Source organism: Anolis sagrei, chromosome 4 (genome assembly GCF_037176765.1).
Source record: "Anolis sagrei isolate rAnoSag1 chromosome 4, rAnoSag1.mat, whole genome shotgun sequence".
Lineage (NCBI taxonomy): Eukaryota > Metazoa > Chordata > Lepidosauria > Squamata > Dactyloidae > Anolis > Anolis sagrei.
The window spans coordinates 53,557,129-53,573,580 of record NC_090024.1 but is presented as its reverse complement, the minus strand read 5'-3'; the positions used below and the strand labels follow the sequence as shown (position 1 = coordinate 53,573,580).

At 38.3% G+C, this 16,452-nt stretch overlaps 1 protein-coding gene across 3 annotated transcripts in view; it reads left to right on the top strand.

The window, feature by feature from the left end:
• SPIDR (scaffold protein involved in DNA repair) overlaps positions 1 to 16,452 on the top strand; it is a 210,789-nt gene that overhangs the window by 67,832 nt on the left and 126,505 nt on the right. For all 3 annotated transcript variants that reach the window (XM_060775283.2, XM_060775282.2, XM_067467430.1), the window contains 2 exons: positions 4,620 to 4,876; positions 7,948 to 8,048. In XM_060775283.2, coding sequence (XP_060631266.2) covers positions 4,620 to 4,876; positions 7,948 to 8,048 — 358 coding nt within the window. The remainder of the gene's footprint in view (positions 1 to 4,619; positions 4,877 to 7,947; positions 8,049 to 16,452) is intronic.

Below are 16,452 nucleotides of genomic sequence, written 5' to 3'. Positions count from 1 at the left end.
GCCCCAGTTACTAACCTGGCTGCCTCTCGTTGTACTATTTGAAGATTCTGATCTGTCTTCAAAGGCAATCTCATGTAGAACGCGTTGCAGTAGTCTATCCTAGACTACTGCAACAGGACTACTGCAACTACTGCCAAGACAACAAAGACCTCTACTACTGAGTTTAAAGGTGCCTAGAGTGCTTAGATCATGAGTTAGGGATCATAAGGATTTTCTGGGCTCCTCTTGTACTACAATTCCCAGTATTCATAGAAAACAGAGCAAATAGAAATGCCGGGATATGTAGTCTTAAGAGCATCTAGTGGGCTACATGATTCCAAGTCATGCAAGCTTAACTATGAATATTAAAACAACTATTTGAAAAGTGAGCAGGGTGAATCAGAACATCATGCCCGCCTCATATGCTCCATTTGTCAAAAGTGTCACTTCAAACCTGCTTAGAACTTGACAGATACTTAGTGTTGGTTAAAAATATTTTTAAAAGAAATGTGAGAAGCTAAACAAACTTTTGATTTGGCACAGTGAGCATGCTGAAATACCAGATTAACTCATTATGATGTGGAAGATATACAAACCCAAGCAGGTGCAAGTGCAGGCAAGGCATACACTTAAATCTAAAGATTAACCTGAGAACATTTTACTTTGACTTTTTGAATGCACACTACTGGAACAAATGAAATTGCTTTTCAAGTGTATTTGGCATGCAGTGTAAGTATTTGGTACACAATACAGCAATAGAGGAATAAAGTTAATAATAATTTCTAAACCTACTTATGGGAAGAGCAGGTTATTCAATACTACTGTGTTGCTTATGTGTATTTAAAATAGTACCTATGCGATTATGTGCCAACTCAATATATGAAAACAAAAACCTATAAAATGGGTGGGCAGTTGTGGCCCTCAGGCTGATATTTGCATACAACTCTGTTAATTGTAGACAGGATAGCCAATTGCGGGGGATAATGGGATTTACAGTCCAAAAACTCCTGAGGAGCCATCATTGCCTTTATGTGGCTATAATGAACATGTTCTCTGTGCTTATTTTATATATACGTAATTTTAGATCCAAATTTTATAGCATTGGAGTCTCGATGTATTACTGTGTCCTTTTTCCAGTTAACAATGTGAATGAAAAATAGGATAAGAGGGCATGCAAGTGCAGTCCTCCTCCACATTTTTAGGTTTAACCTTCGTGGATTTCATTATTCATGGGTGTCTTTAGGGTGGACGGAAGAAGTGGGATGGAGGGAGGAGAGCGAAGAGAATTGATGTGGGTGGGGCAATGGTGGTAGTGGAACAAATGAGTGTGCATACCTGAATGGGCCCAGTCATCTGCCAATATAGGTTCTTTTGTGTGTGTGTGTTAAATATGGTTTGGGGAGGCCTAGAGAGATTTGCCATTTCCCCACTTTTATGTGGATCTTGCATCCCTTAAATACTGCAAAAATAGTGGGACGACTCTATATAAAAGTAGCACAGGTTCTTAGAAGTCATTCTTTAAACATTGATGCTACGAAGAGAAGTTACATTTTATCCACATGTAACATTAGTCAGTAGTCTTCTTGAAAAAGAAAATCACTTTTGATTTTTGCTCAGTGAGTGATTTTTGCTCACTGCAGAAACAATTGGCAGTGCAGTTGAACTTAAAGAGGAAAGGCTGCTTGAGGGTAGGGCAGTTTATTCCAAGGAAAGGGGAAGCAATTTGTTGCCATCTGTTTCTGTCCTAGTAACCTCTTCTCATTTATTTGTCTTTATTGCAAAGATAGGGTCCTGTCCACCAGATTTTTGTGTTTAGACGCAGGCGAGACCCGGAGGCCAGGGAGGAGGAGTTGCAGTAGTCTATTGGGATACTACCCCGTTCCACAGACCACCCCGCTGCTCAACGGTCTTCCTGCCTGAGCTAGCCGGAGTGGTCTCAGGCCTGGTGTTGGAGTCCTAATGGCTAATAGTGCTGAGGGACTTTAACATACATGCTGAGACCACTCTGTCAGGAGCGGCTCAGGATTTCATGGTCATGATAACAATGGGTGATCACTATGGCCTCAGCCATAGTGCTGGACACACCCTGGATTTGGTCTTCTATTTGGGACAAGGTGACAGTATTCTGGAGGAACTGTCCACGGTTCCTTTGTCATGGACCAATCATTATCTGTTCAAGTTTAGACTTACTGGGGGTCTAGACATCTGTAGGGGTGGAGGACTGATTAGGATGGTTCGTCCCAGGAGAGTTATGGATCTGGATGGATTCCAGATGCCTTTTGGGGATTTCCCTGCCTCCTCAGTAGGTTATTCTGTCGAGGCTTTGGTGGAACTCTGGAATCGGAAGGTGACCAGGGTGGTTCACACAATCACTCCTGAACGTCTCCTTTCACAAAGGAGAGCCAAGTCAGCTCTCTGGTTCACCTGAGAGCTGGCAGTAATGAAACAAGTGAAAGTTGGCAGAAATCTTGAAGTGAATCTGACCAAACATAGTCTAGAGTGTATTTAAAAGCCTATTCCACAGCAATGAAGGCAACGCAGAAATCTTTCATGGCTGCCAACATTGCATCTGCATAAAACCGCCCGGCCGAGTTGTTTTGAGTGGTCGGATGACTTTTACACTCTCTCCCTCAGGTGGGGGACCCTGATCCCTCGACCGCTTGTTGTGAAGAATTTGCAAGGTTCTTTGCAGATAAAGTTGATCAGATTTGTTCAATTTACTCACCAGCATTGATGCAAGTTCCATTGATGTAATCCAGGCTCCTGCTTGTCCCATTTTATTGGATTCTTTTCAATCTGTTCCCCTGATGACGTGGACAAGATCTTGGGAAAAATTAGGGTGACCTTGACCCTTGCCCATTCTGGCTGATTAAACAGGCCAGAGGGGGACTGTAAGAGTGAGTGAAAGTGCTGGTAAATGCCTCCTTACTATAAGGCAAAATTCCATCTAGCCTTAAGTCGCCCTGAATCCCCGAGATGGGGTGGGATATAAATGAAGTTTATTAATTGGTTATTGGGTTACAGTTAAACATAAACATAAAACCTAGCTTCCTATTTTAATTCTCTCTTTGCTGTGAAGTTCTTGCAGACTGCAGATTCTTTTTTTATATAGACAGGATTTTCTGTGTATAAGCATTTATTATAAATTGCAAGTGCCATAATATATAACCTCCTTAACATGTGGAACATATTTGAGTTCTCTAGTTTTAAATTAGGAGGAAAATACTTACTTAAAGAATATTTTGCAGGTTTGTTGTCATCCGTTTCTGTGAAACTTACTGTAATAAAACATGTGAGAAAAAAACCACATGTGTGTATGCATAATAAAGTAATAATTTGCAATATTAGTCAATAGGCAGTTTGTAATGAAAGCCCAAAGGGTCACTAGTGGGGTGGATGTGGAAATGAGTGTAGGAAAAAGCAGTTGACACTACTCTATGAAGATGCTTTGGGGGATATAAAATTGGATTTCCTATATTTCTACGCATCTTGGCTAATTACTGTCAGCTAAGGAGAGTGACAGCCTAGTTTCCAACTTCAGATTCTGATTTTGGTTCCTCTCGAGTCCCTAAAGGAAGATAATCTGAGTACATGCATTTCACAGTGGCCAAAAGAGGAAATCATGCAAATGCACACCAGGTGGGTGCAGGTAATCTAGGTGAGATCATCATTTGTCTCCGCACACCAGCAATTCTCTCATAGCGATTTGGGAGTTAACTCAATCAGTGGTCAGATGAGCAAGAAAGGCTCTCAGCATGAGCTGGGATGATAAGCAAAAGCAAAAAGGTGGACAGTCATTTTATTTTAGAGAAGATTTGCCCCTATTTTACATCAGACTTACTAGCAAAGAGGTCTGGCACAGAAAGATCTACAGAGTGATAAGGTAATTGGCTGAACAACAGATAATTTTGGCCTTAAAGGCACACAAAGTTGGTTTGGTCAAAGGAATACTTGGTGACTCAATGGTATTAAGCTGAACGGAGCACACAGTTCTTTGCTTACAGAAAGCTTTCTTCAATTTAGCAGTAGAGTATTTGGCTCTGCAACTGTCCTTCCAACAGAACTGGATGAAATCAGTGATTTGATTCAGTGTGGTCTTTGGCTTGTTTTATACTCCCTCACTTTCAAGAATTTGAACGGTTTCTTAGTCGACCCTCCACATTTGCAAGTTTGTGAATTTGACTTTTTACAAATTTGAGTAATACCGTCTCTCTAGAAATATCTAGATCCTCCAGTGCACCTTTATGATCAACTTCCATGGGATAGCGGATAGGTAGAAGTCGACCAGATACTTGCACTGTCTGTACTTTTCCTTGGCTGTTGGCTCATTCATTGTTTTTACTGATTTTTTAAAAAAAATATTTTGTTATCCACTGTTCTCTTTCTCCTATTGCATTTTTTTTTAGCTTTAAGTTGTACAAGCTATTTTGAGAAATTTATTTGGAAATAGTCTAAGAAGTGGCATATGTTTTCTAATGAATCACGTTCTTCTTGATCACTTTCATCTTTCTCTCTCTCCATGTATTGGAAACATTATTGTTGGTCAAACAGTTGTTGGGTGTTTCTTCTTTAAATGTGAATTTAAAATGTGTATATCATTTTCTTTCTTTCCTCTTTCTGTCTTTTTCTTTTTCTGGCAGGCAAGGTCTATAGAAATTTTAGAATACTCATCAGACAGTGAAAATCTAGAAGAATGCCAAACAGAACCCGAAACTGCCAGTCTAGGTTATTCTAAGAAGTTCCAGATCAAATTTGGAGCAGGGACTGAAACAGATACAGGAAGATCAGCAAGTGACTGGTTGAAATCTGCTCAGAGCCTTTTGCAGACCCCTAAGAAAAAGGCTATTAAGAGTTCAAAAACCCCAGAAGATTCTGCCAAAAAAAGAAAATTACTGAGGTATGTATCAAGCCTTTTAAATGTATCCTGTCAATAGTTCTCCTTCTGTCTACCCTTGTAAAAATGGTTTTGAGGATTAAATCAGGGAATAGAAACAGTGTCAATGTGCAGGGCTGGATTCTTCTTACCACAGTTCTTCCCTTCTGAGACCAATAATTCCCTGATCTGACCAATTATCTGCAAAATGTCATCTGAAGCACTTTACCCTACCTGTAGGGTCAATCAACCCTACCTCACCCTCTAAAACCTCTATTCAGACTCATTTTATTGCTGGCACACCCAGTGTTTTAAATTTTTTAATCTATGACAATAGGCCCTGCCCACAGTGTTGGATCCTTGTGTTTCTTAATATGTTGTGTTTTTATTGCTGATATGTTCTTTAAAATGGTTTCATATTGTATTTGTATTTTTATTTTTTGTTTATATTATTGTTGTGTTGGTTTATACTGATGTATTGTATTGTTTGAGCTTGGCCTCATGTAAGCTGCCCTGAGTTCCCTTGGGGAGATGGTGACGAGGTATAAATAAAGTTGTTGTTATTATTATTATTATTATTATTATTATTATTATTATTATTATTATTATTTTCTTGGTGCTTTGCCTGAGGACCCACCTTCATATGTGGAGGGACATAAGAAACTAAATGTTGTCTGTTGGCCTTGCAAACACCAAGCAGAGTCCCGATCTTATACCTTCAAATTTTATTTGTTTCTTTGTTTATTTGTTAACCTTATTTCTACCTCACCTGGAATACCGTGTCCAGTTCTGGGCACCACAATTCAAGGATATTGATAAGCTGGAACAAGTCCAGAGGAGAGTGACTTAAATGATCAAAGGTATGGAAAGCATACCTTATGAGGAGCAGCTTAAACTGTGTGTTTAGCCTGAAGAAGAGAAGGATGGGAGGAGACTTGATTGACATGTTTAAATATTTGAAAGGACGTCATAAGGAAGAGGGAGCAGGCTTGTTTCCTTCTGCCCAGAAGACTAAGACTTGGAGCAGTGGGTTCAAATTACAGGAAAGGAGATTCCATCTGAACATTAGGAAGATCTTTCTGACCATGAGAACTGTTCAGAAGTGGAATTCTCTGCCTCAGAGTATAGTGGAAGCTCCTTCTTGGAGGCTTTTAAACAGAGGTTGGATGTCCATCTTGGCAGGGGGTTGTGCTGGATGGCCCATGAGGTCTCTTCCAACTATGATTCTATTATTCTAAGGGTACTTTGTTCGTGCTTTTCCTGCATAGCAGGAGGTTGGACTAGATGGCCCATCTGGTTTCTTTTAACTCTGTTATTATATGATTTTACCCCACCTTTCTCCCCATGGGAACTCAAGGTGCCTTCCAATAACACAACACAATAAATTTAAACACATAGCAAATACAATAAATAAGAACAATTTTTAAAAAAACAATTAAAAATTTGTGTCATGGATATAAGTTAAAATATAATAAAATACATGCACAATTAAAATTACATTTAAAGTTAAATATTCTCCCCAATTTTCTCCCACAAACTCCTCAGCAGTGTGTCACCCATCCTCCCCAAAACCCCTAATGAGTAAATAAATGTCTTAACTTGCTTACTAAAGGCAAGCAGGGATGGGACCGTCTTGGACTCTTGGGAGGAAGTTCAAGAGTCCAGGAGCAGCCCAGAAAAAAATATCAGATGAATCCTGGTTGAATGACAGTTTTTTTAACACAAGTAAAATTGTAGTACAGACTCCTCATATCAAAAATTAAAGCACTCTCTTTGCAGATGTGTGCTGTTTCAGATTAGTTACTCAGAAGTCTACATTTTCAAGTCATTAATGCATCTACAGATAAGAGAAATACCTTGTTTTCTGAATATTTGGAATTGCTAGACCATTTGTTGCTACACAGGCCTCACATGCCCTCTGCTCATTTTCCAGATCAAAACAACCTTAGAACATTTTTAGTTTTTTGCTTTAGTATACTCTTTTGATAGGCCGGTGTTCAGAACTTCAATGTAAAAGAAATTGGGATGAGTGGTGTAGCTCACGGCAGGTCCCAAGGGGAGGCAAAATTGGTCAGTGGGTCCACTGACTTTTCTTTTATATTTTCAATAAATCATCCATCTGGACTTCCTTCTAAAATGCTAATATTTTGATTACCATATTTATTCATAAGGTAATTCAGAAAAACAAAATACTAGACCAATGTGATAGAGTAGTTAATATAAAGATTAAAGCAAAGAAAAATTACACAATAATGAAATGGCAGAGATCCAATTCATTACATTGAAATTAGGCGCATTTGGGCCTTATAGGTTGGTACACTAGAAGGACTCCTTAGTAGAGGAGGTCTACAGGATTGGGCTTTGGGAGAGATCATGTTATCCTTCCAGCCCTCTCCAGTCTAAGCTTATAGAGGGTTCTCAAACTGGGGCCTCTTAGAAGAGTGCATATTTCAGCAGTTTACTCAAGAATTTCATTAACTCAAGAGCAGCTTCAGGCAGAATAATGCCTTTGTTCATAGCATGGACAGTTTTGGATCTGAATTTTAAGTTTCTACATTATTACCTTAAGTATATTTACTCTTCCTGTTGTTCCTTTTGCCAATACAGAACTATTTCTGCTGAGAACAATTTTGAGACCACTAAAAGTATACACTTGACCCAACCTCTGAAATGAATCATGAGGTCAAGTATGTGCAAGGAGTATTTTGGGACATGATCCTTGCCAGTGGTCACACATCTTCCAGTAATGTGCTGTAGGTCGGTGGTCAAAGGACACTGAAAACTGTAGCTGAAATTACACTCTTGAGTTGGGAAGTTGGTCTGACCCAAGCAGTCCTCTTGTACTCCTTTTATTCTAGGAACTGAACAACTATGTGAGACAACAGCTTATATCCAATATAGGCTATATAAGATATCAAATATAAGGTACAGAATATAATTTCAGCTATAGTCTGAGCATATCTATAAAATGTGTCATTTTGCAATGTCCGTCAAACTCTAACAGAGATTACATAGAGAAAGTACATATTATATGGTTGTCTTTGGGAAAAAAATATAAACATTAGTCTAAATGAATAATAATTTGTTTTCCTTAGAGGAGGGCTAGCAGAGAGACTGAACAGACTTCAGAACCGAGAGAGGGCCACCATTAGTTTTTGGCGGCATCAGCGTACTTCTGATGATCAAACACTTTCAGGTAAAAATTATGATAGCAGTGCAGTCTTTCAGCACTGTGAAAACTTGTTGAAATAGAATATATTTTTCTTTAAATGAAGATATGTGTTTATGCAAGAAAGATGCAATTAGAGAATCTTTTAAAGTTGTGCTTCTGAAAGATATGGTGTCAAGCTTTGTGGATTCCAGCCAAACTGTGCACCTGCACTTTATTTTATTCATATTCTTGAATACAGGTGCAAACATTTTGTCTTGCAACACTGAAAGATGCAGAATTGCAGTCACAATACAGATATTTTACATTCTCAGAATGCTTCCTTCCAGATTATCCAGAACAATCATTATCATAGTAGCATATAATGGCAATTTATCATGTGTGGGGCAAGCTACTAATTTTCTTATACTGCAAAAAGAAGTGTTGTACCTAGCAGTCTGCTCTCTTCCCCCAAATGCCAGAGAAATAACTAATGATTTGTTCTTGGTTTATTTTTCCGGCTTATCAGTGGAGAGATATGCTGGATCTTTGGATTTAGGTGTCACAAGAAACCAAAAGTGAATTGAAATTCTTCTCACTTGCTTACGTGTTTTCATTTGAAATCTATAGAATTTCAGCTTGCTCTCGGTGTCCAAATGCAATCAGTCATTCTGGTATTAAATGTAGACAACTTTTTATGTTGTTAGGATACTTAATAATATCCAACTGCTGTAAGAAGCATTGCTAGTTGATGGCAGGTTGCCATAGTTTGCAAAAATTTACAACTCTCAAGTATTGGTGGAAATGAAATTGATATCGTGAAAATGCACACTGGAGCCAGTAGTTTGATGCTGAAGCAAACAAGGCCAATTAATAATCTGCATTAATAATTTCCAAGATGAAGGAAGTAATAGTCTCACTGTGTCCTGATCAGGTCAGGGATTTTGTCTGCTGCATTCATGTCTATTATTGATTTATTATTTATTTCAAACATTTACATTCCGTCCTTCTCACCCCGCAGGGGACTCAGGGTGGAGCACAACATATATACGGCAAACATTCAATGCCGGGACATCAAACTATAAATACACAAAAACATTGAAATCACTTATACCCACTTTAAAATCAGTTGCTTAAAAACCTAAACCGTGTTTAGGCATCTCATTTTAAGAAAGATATAGGAAAGTTGGTGCAGGTTAAGAGGAGTGTAACAAGTATGATAAGAGGAACTGGGAATGTTCATCTTGGTGAAGAAAAGACTGAGGAGAGATGTGATTGCATTCTTTAAATACCTCAAGGGTGTCATAGAGGGGACTGGCCTATTCTCTGCTGCCTCACAGGACAGGAGGAGATCTAATGCTTTTAAGAGTAGATTCCAATTGAACATTAGAAGGAAACTCTTGGCAGTAAGTGTGGTCTCTTTCTTTGCACATCCTCACAAAGGGGCTGGATAAGCTATCTTCTAGGGATGGTTTTGCTGGAGATCCTACATTGAGCTGGAGGTTGGATTCATTGGCCCATGTGATCCTTTCCCATGATCTAACTTTACAGTTGCACTTGATAATGCACTAGTAATAGTGGCTCATGTAGCCAAAATACCATAGGTGAGAAAACAGTGTAATGAACTGTAATACTAGTAGTGACTTTGAGTCCCCATGGGGAGAAAGGTGAGATATAAATATGAAGTAAGTAAATAAACACAATATTGTTCATAATGAAACCCAAGAAAACCCTTGCAAGACCACAGTTTTTAAAGGCAATGTGAGTGGAAAAAAAGCTAATTCTTAAGAAAAAAATTGACTTCATTCGTCATTGTTATATTTGCAATATAAATATTTATTAAACATTTGAATTTCTGTTGTTTGTGGATGTAAACAATTTTTGAGTGGTGGATGTAATATTGTTTCCCCATGTTTAATAAAGACAGATTACTTTTGTTATTGCCAATCTCCTCTGTTTACAGGCACCATAATAGCACTGAGTTCTACAAAACGTGATCTGATGTAATGCTTAGAAGCATGTTTTATAAAATCTATATAAATCTGTTGCTGACAAAAATTTATTGTCTTCACAAATTGCTTCTTTATTACAATGTTTTTAAAAATGTGAAAACTTGCAGGATTATTTTGGATGTCTGCACATTCTTTGGTTTTCTGCTGTTGCTTAAGGCAAGCGTGCCTCAGAGACCGAGGAGTTCAGAGATCAATGAGATGGGATTGGACCAACTTAACTTTTGAAGTATTATTAAATCCCCTTAGAAGTTGTTGTGTAGGATCCCACAGACCATAATGTGATTTTTAAAAAACAAGATGAAGAAGAGACACATTGCTTGATTACTATAAATCCCCAGATTGGCTTTATTTGAGATTTTTAGAGAAAGCAAAAATCCAGAATAAGTAACAGGCATGAGACCTATATATACTACTTTGTAGAATCTAAAGAAGGCTCAGAACATTGGAATTAGAAAAAAATAGAATATGGGAAAGAGGTGTGCCTTTTCCCTCAGGGTTAATGTGTTCTACTATAGTTGGGTCAGCTGTAACTGTTGTTGAAAAATGGCTAGGGATCCATCACCTAAGTGCATCCTTAAATATCTAATGGTAGCAGGACTTCTTTATAGAGAAATGAGATCAAGTGACTTAGGTGAGTTCAAACTTTAAGGTTATTGAGACTCATTGCATTCTGTATACATTCATATGGTGATGATGGATGACAGTGGTAAGTCATGCTAATTACTCTTTTCACATTTGGGTGTAATAAGTGCCATTTATGGCCGTAGGTCAGGGATAGGAATTATCCTTCCAGATTTTGTTGGACTGTAATTTCCAGCAGCTCTATTCAACATAGAGAATTGCAAAGAACATTGAGAATTGCAGTCCAGCAATAACTGAAGAAGTGCACAATTCCCACCCTGTTTGCTTAGTACCTTTGGGAATAAATGGAAGCATCATCTAGTTGGGAAAGCAAGCACACTAAAGATCCTATTTAGACAAGCTATTATCACCACTGTATAGCTTCAGTGGTGTGAAAAAAATTGTTTTTAAGTGCTGCTAACCATACTGAGCCTTTAGGATATAGTACTAAAACAAATAAATGAGTGGTGGCAAGCTGCATCCAGGTGTGGAATAATTACAGAGTGTAGATAAAATCAAATTACGATGACTGACAAAATTGGATATCTCAACTGTGGTGACTGGATGTGGGTGTGTGACGGAGATTTAGATGAGAATTTTAGTGGATTTGGGAAGGAAAAAAAATCCCACGGTATGAATCCATTTTAGTATTTAGTTTTTGTATGCCGATGTGATAAATGTAATTCCAGATGAATGTGAAGCACAAGTAATGCTCCCCGCACATGGGAGATGCACACCCTTTTTATGCATAATGCATCACTCTGCAGGGGGCTTCTTGAAGACATACTACATGTTAAATGCAAATGTGTGTGCTGGGGCCCTTTTAAAAATAAAAAGCATAAAGTTAGAAAGTGTGTCAAACCCTATTTTCCTGTTCAAAACTATCCTTTTTACTTCATCACTGTGGGGTTAGATCTGTATCATCATAATAAATTCTGTCATAAATATATACCAGAATATCCCTGGAGGGAAAAATAAGCTGAATAGGAGAGTATGTATGAAAACAACTACTTGGCAAAAGGATTAAAATTTAATATTATCTTCCCTAATTCACCATTAATTTGCTCAGACTTGTCATTTTATGAGACTACCTTTCTCTACTCCAGATTTAAAGCTTTGTTTATGTAATTTCATAAAACATATAGTTGACGTTTATATTTGCAAGGCAGGAATAGCTTATGTTCTTGAGTGTGTAAGGATTGCCTCGACACTTTGAAACCCGAAGTTAGCATTTTGTATGTTTCAAGGAAATAGAAAATGATGAATTATATCATAGCTGTTCTTCTTGCAGAAATGTTTGCTCTTCCATGCTCACCCATAGCATTGGCATGCAGTGATAAACTAGCACTCTTTTATCACTTTATTTAATGTGACCAGTCTTTTGTGCTATTTTTCAGTACCTTAAGTGTTTGGATTTTATGTTCTTGGCACTATACTTAGTGCTTCTCAAATCTAAGGGAACTACTGATGTCAGTATTTTAAACCCATGAAGGAATGGCAAGTAATCAACTTTTTGTTTGTGTCCTCCCATTATCTTTTTCTTTTTCTTTTTCTTTTGGAAAACAATGTAGAGAAATAAACCAAATCTATATCCTTGAGAAACAGAAAACCAGAAAGTAATAGCTTCTTAATTAAAAAAAACAAAACATTTGAATATATATGGTCATGCAATTCCAGTCAGGATTAAATGCATGATGTCCAGTCCATACATGTCTGTGTTATGTGAGAAGTGCATAGTGTTGCTTAGGTAAAAGGGAAAAATTACTCAAATGTAAGATTTTATGATTGGACCCAAAGTAACACTTTACATGAGTTTGTGCAGTATGTGTATTCTCCCCTTTCTTCACTTTGGCTTGAGTCACTGGTTTTATGTTCAAAAGCCTTCCTTGCCAAATGCCTTCTGGCTCTGTTGGGTACACCTGTGCTCAAGTATGTGGAACCTTCTTCAACAGAAAACAAGAACAATGGTAGAATGATATTACGTAATTGATAATGAGCTATGCAGACTTAACAGGATTATGTTTTTGGAAATAACTCATCCTAAGTATTCACCAAAGAAAGGTTCCCTCAAAGAAACTTTATTATACTTTTGAAAACCTGCGAGGAAGAAAGTTAATAATAATGATGATTGGGGTTAGGTGTTGGCTTTTCCCAGCTCTGTTCTGGGTTTTATTGCAGAGCAGCAGATGAAACACGAGAAGCAGGGAAACAGAATTACAGCAGTCTACTGTTATTCCATCTCTCTCACCCACAACCCTGTCCCACACTCTGCTGAATTTGAATTGTATATATCTGAAAGTGAATAGCCAGGATAACAGAAGGTTTGTGTTGATGAATTAGTCACCTGCTGCTAATCAGTTGTCCTTTCTGAGCTAGCTGAGCAGGTCTTGACAATGGTGTTGGAGACTCCTGGCTTGGCATAATGAGGGACTTCAACATCAAACAACTCTGTAGGAGATTCAGAAGTTCATATCCTCCATAACAACATTGGTTTCTGACACCATCCATGTATACAGGCCACACACTTCATATATGTTGTATGGAATGGTGGTGGTTTGTGATGATTCAGGGCTCAATCTTCTTGTAGAAAAGTCATCATCTTCTTCTCTTTTTTCTTCTTCTATAAGCGTGTTCTTGATTTTATTTTGCTTAAATATATACTGAAAGATATACACAAGAACTAAGAGCAAAACTATTATTGCTATCGTCATCATCATCACCATCATCTTTATTTATACCTCGCCTTTCTTCACATGGGAACTCAAAGCAACTAACACTCCACACTAGACAAGTTTAAAAGGTGCAATTAAATAGTAGCAGTGTGGTAAAAACAAAATTAGAATACAGTACTAAAGTGGCATTTAAAACTCATATTCCCCCAATCCCACCCACAGCCCCCCCCCCCCGAATTAAGAACCACAGCACCCTCTGAACCAATCTTAAAACCCTTCTTCTTTAAAAGTCTGTCTGAATAAAAAGGCTTTAGCCTGGTGCTGGAAGGACAGCAGAAAGGGGCCATTCTGGCTTCCTTGCGCAGGGAGTTCCAGAGTCGAGGGCAGCCACAGAGAAGGCCCTCTCTCATTCCCACTAATTGAGCTTGAGATGGAGGTGGGGCCAAGAGAAGGACCTCTCTTGGAGATTTGTATAAGGGGGTGTGGTCAGCCAAGTAGCCTGGACCTGAACCGTCTAGGGTAGGGGTCCTCAAACTTTTTAAACAGAGGGCCAGGTCACAATCCCTCAAACTGTTGGGGGGCCAGATTATAATTTGAAAAAAGCATGAATGAATTCCTATGCACACTGCACATATCTTATTTGTGGTGCGAAAAACACTTAAAACAATACAATAATTAAAATGAAGAAGAATTTTGACAAATATAAACTTACTAGTATTTCAGTGGGAAGTGTGGTCCTTCTTTTGTCTGATTGTTGTTGTTGTTGTTGTTGTTGTTGTGTGCTTTCAAGTCATTTCAGACTTAGGTTGACCCTGAGTGAAGGCCGAGTAAATGACCTTGGAGGGCCGTATCCGGCTCTCGGGCCTTAGTTTGAGGACCCCTGGTCTAGGGCTTTAAAGATCATAACCAGCTACTTTGAATTGTGCCCATTGGACAGGCAGCTATTGGAGCTGCTGCAACAGGGGAGTTGTCCACTCCCTGTAGCCAGGTCCAGTTAGCAACCTGGCTGGCATAACAATGGCATACTCAAAACACAGTATATGTACTTCAATTTAGTGAGGCACACTGCTGTGACCTAATATGATCCCAGTACAAGTTCCATACCTCTTCTTCAGAGGACAAGAAAGATGGACCCTCTTGTGTGCCTTCCAAGACTTTATGCCAAGAAGCTGCAATCACCATGTCATCAGAGTGTACCATCATAGACTGGGGAACTGAGTAATGTTGCTCTTCAGGAGCATAACTCCTGTATCATGGGAACTCTGGATATATCATATCAGCACCAGAAATCTATGCCGGTATTAGAGATAAATAAAAGATCCAAACTTTTAATAAGACAGTGTCACAAAGCCAATGTTCAAAGGGGGCAAAGCTAAGTGCCCGCTAAATCCAGCAATACGGTTGAGAGGTTTACAATGTGGCAATGATTTACTACTGAACAGAGTGATCGCTGAGATCGGAGCTGCTGTGCTACAAATTTAGCTAGTGAGAGTCAGCATTTGCTTGAAGAGTCTCCGCCCTTAGACTGCACCCCCCTCCAGCTTTTAATGTCATTTGTTTGCTGGACAATTTGTCTATGGGTACAAGGAGTACGAAGGTCAAATTTTGATGGTCTGTCCATTTCTCAGTTGAGTGGTAACAATAACAGCCTCATAGAAAATAATCTAAAACTCTTCAGTGTAATTGCTTTGGTGGTAGTGTGTCTTCCCTCATGGAGTCAAAAACAGATGCTTACTTCCTATGGTGGGTAATACATTATTTAGTGCTGTTATCACTATATGGATGAAATTTGCATAATGTGATGAGAAAGGAAAGGAAAGTTATAGTGGTTTATTTTAGTTCTGGAAAGCACCACAATGTTGTTGTCCCAATTTACAGATTGAATTGTGTAAACAAGTTGTTAACACCTGTAGTGTCATGTAATTGTTATGTTGTTGTATTGTGTGCCTTTAAGTCATTTCCATTCTATGGTCACCCTACAGCTAACTTATCACAGGGTTTTCTTTGCAAGATTTGTTCAGAAATTTGTCATAGCTTTCCTCTGGGCTGAGAGAGCCCAACTTATCTTAGGCGAGCTTTATTGCTGAACATGGATTCAAAACCAGTCTCCAGAGCTGTAGTCCAATGTTCAAACCACTACCATAATGTTGATTTTGTACTGGATTCATATCTTGAACTTCTAGAAATGTAGAAAGTTGTCGTATGGCAGCAAAGACAATACTGTTCCATTGTAGGTATTATCTACACTACACAAAGACTTTGTAGTTTCACATGGTAGCAAATATTTTCAAAACAAAAAGAATCACCACAGAAACAGTGGGATTTAACTTAAAATGAGTTCATATCTACTGGACCAGATGAACAACATCACCGATTTCTTAACTTACTGACAATTCTCTCTGAACTATTTGTCATGAGTTTTGAGATATCTTTGAGAATGGGTGAAGTGCCAAAGGATTGTAAAAAAAAAACCCCAACATTGTTCTTCTCTTCCAAAAAAGAGCAAATAAAAGAAAGCTTCAGAGAGCTATAAGAGAACAGATAATACAATATTCCATCTACAAATATCTTGGTAACAATGGAGTAACTAGTGAGAACGTGCATGGATTTGTCAAGAACAAATAATCACAAATGAACGATGGTGAGAATGCTGTGGATATCATTTACCTGAATTTCAGCAAAGCATTTGGCAAGGTCCTCCATTATATTTTGACTAACAAACTGAATACATATGGAATAGATGGATACACTGCTAGATAGATCCATATTTGGTTGAAAAACTATTCTTAAATTGTTGTCACCATAACTTTATACTCAAAGACGATCTCAATTGGAGAACCTTGGGATTTTTGTTGATTGTAAGATGTAATATGTGTGATGCTGCAGCAAATAAGGTAATAGTTTCCAAATAATAGTCCCACAATATTCAGTGCTGCTCAGTCTTCATCTTGAGTATGAAATTCAACTCTGGGCACTTCATTTTATGAAAGACAAATTGGAGCTGGTTCGGGGAATGACAACAAAGATGACAAGAGGTATGGAGAACAAACATATAATAGAGTTTAAAGGAGCTGTGCATGTTAGTTGGTTATGGGAAGACTGAGGGGTGATGTGATCACACTCTTGAAATATCTCAAGGGCTGCCAT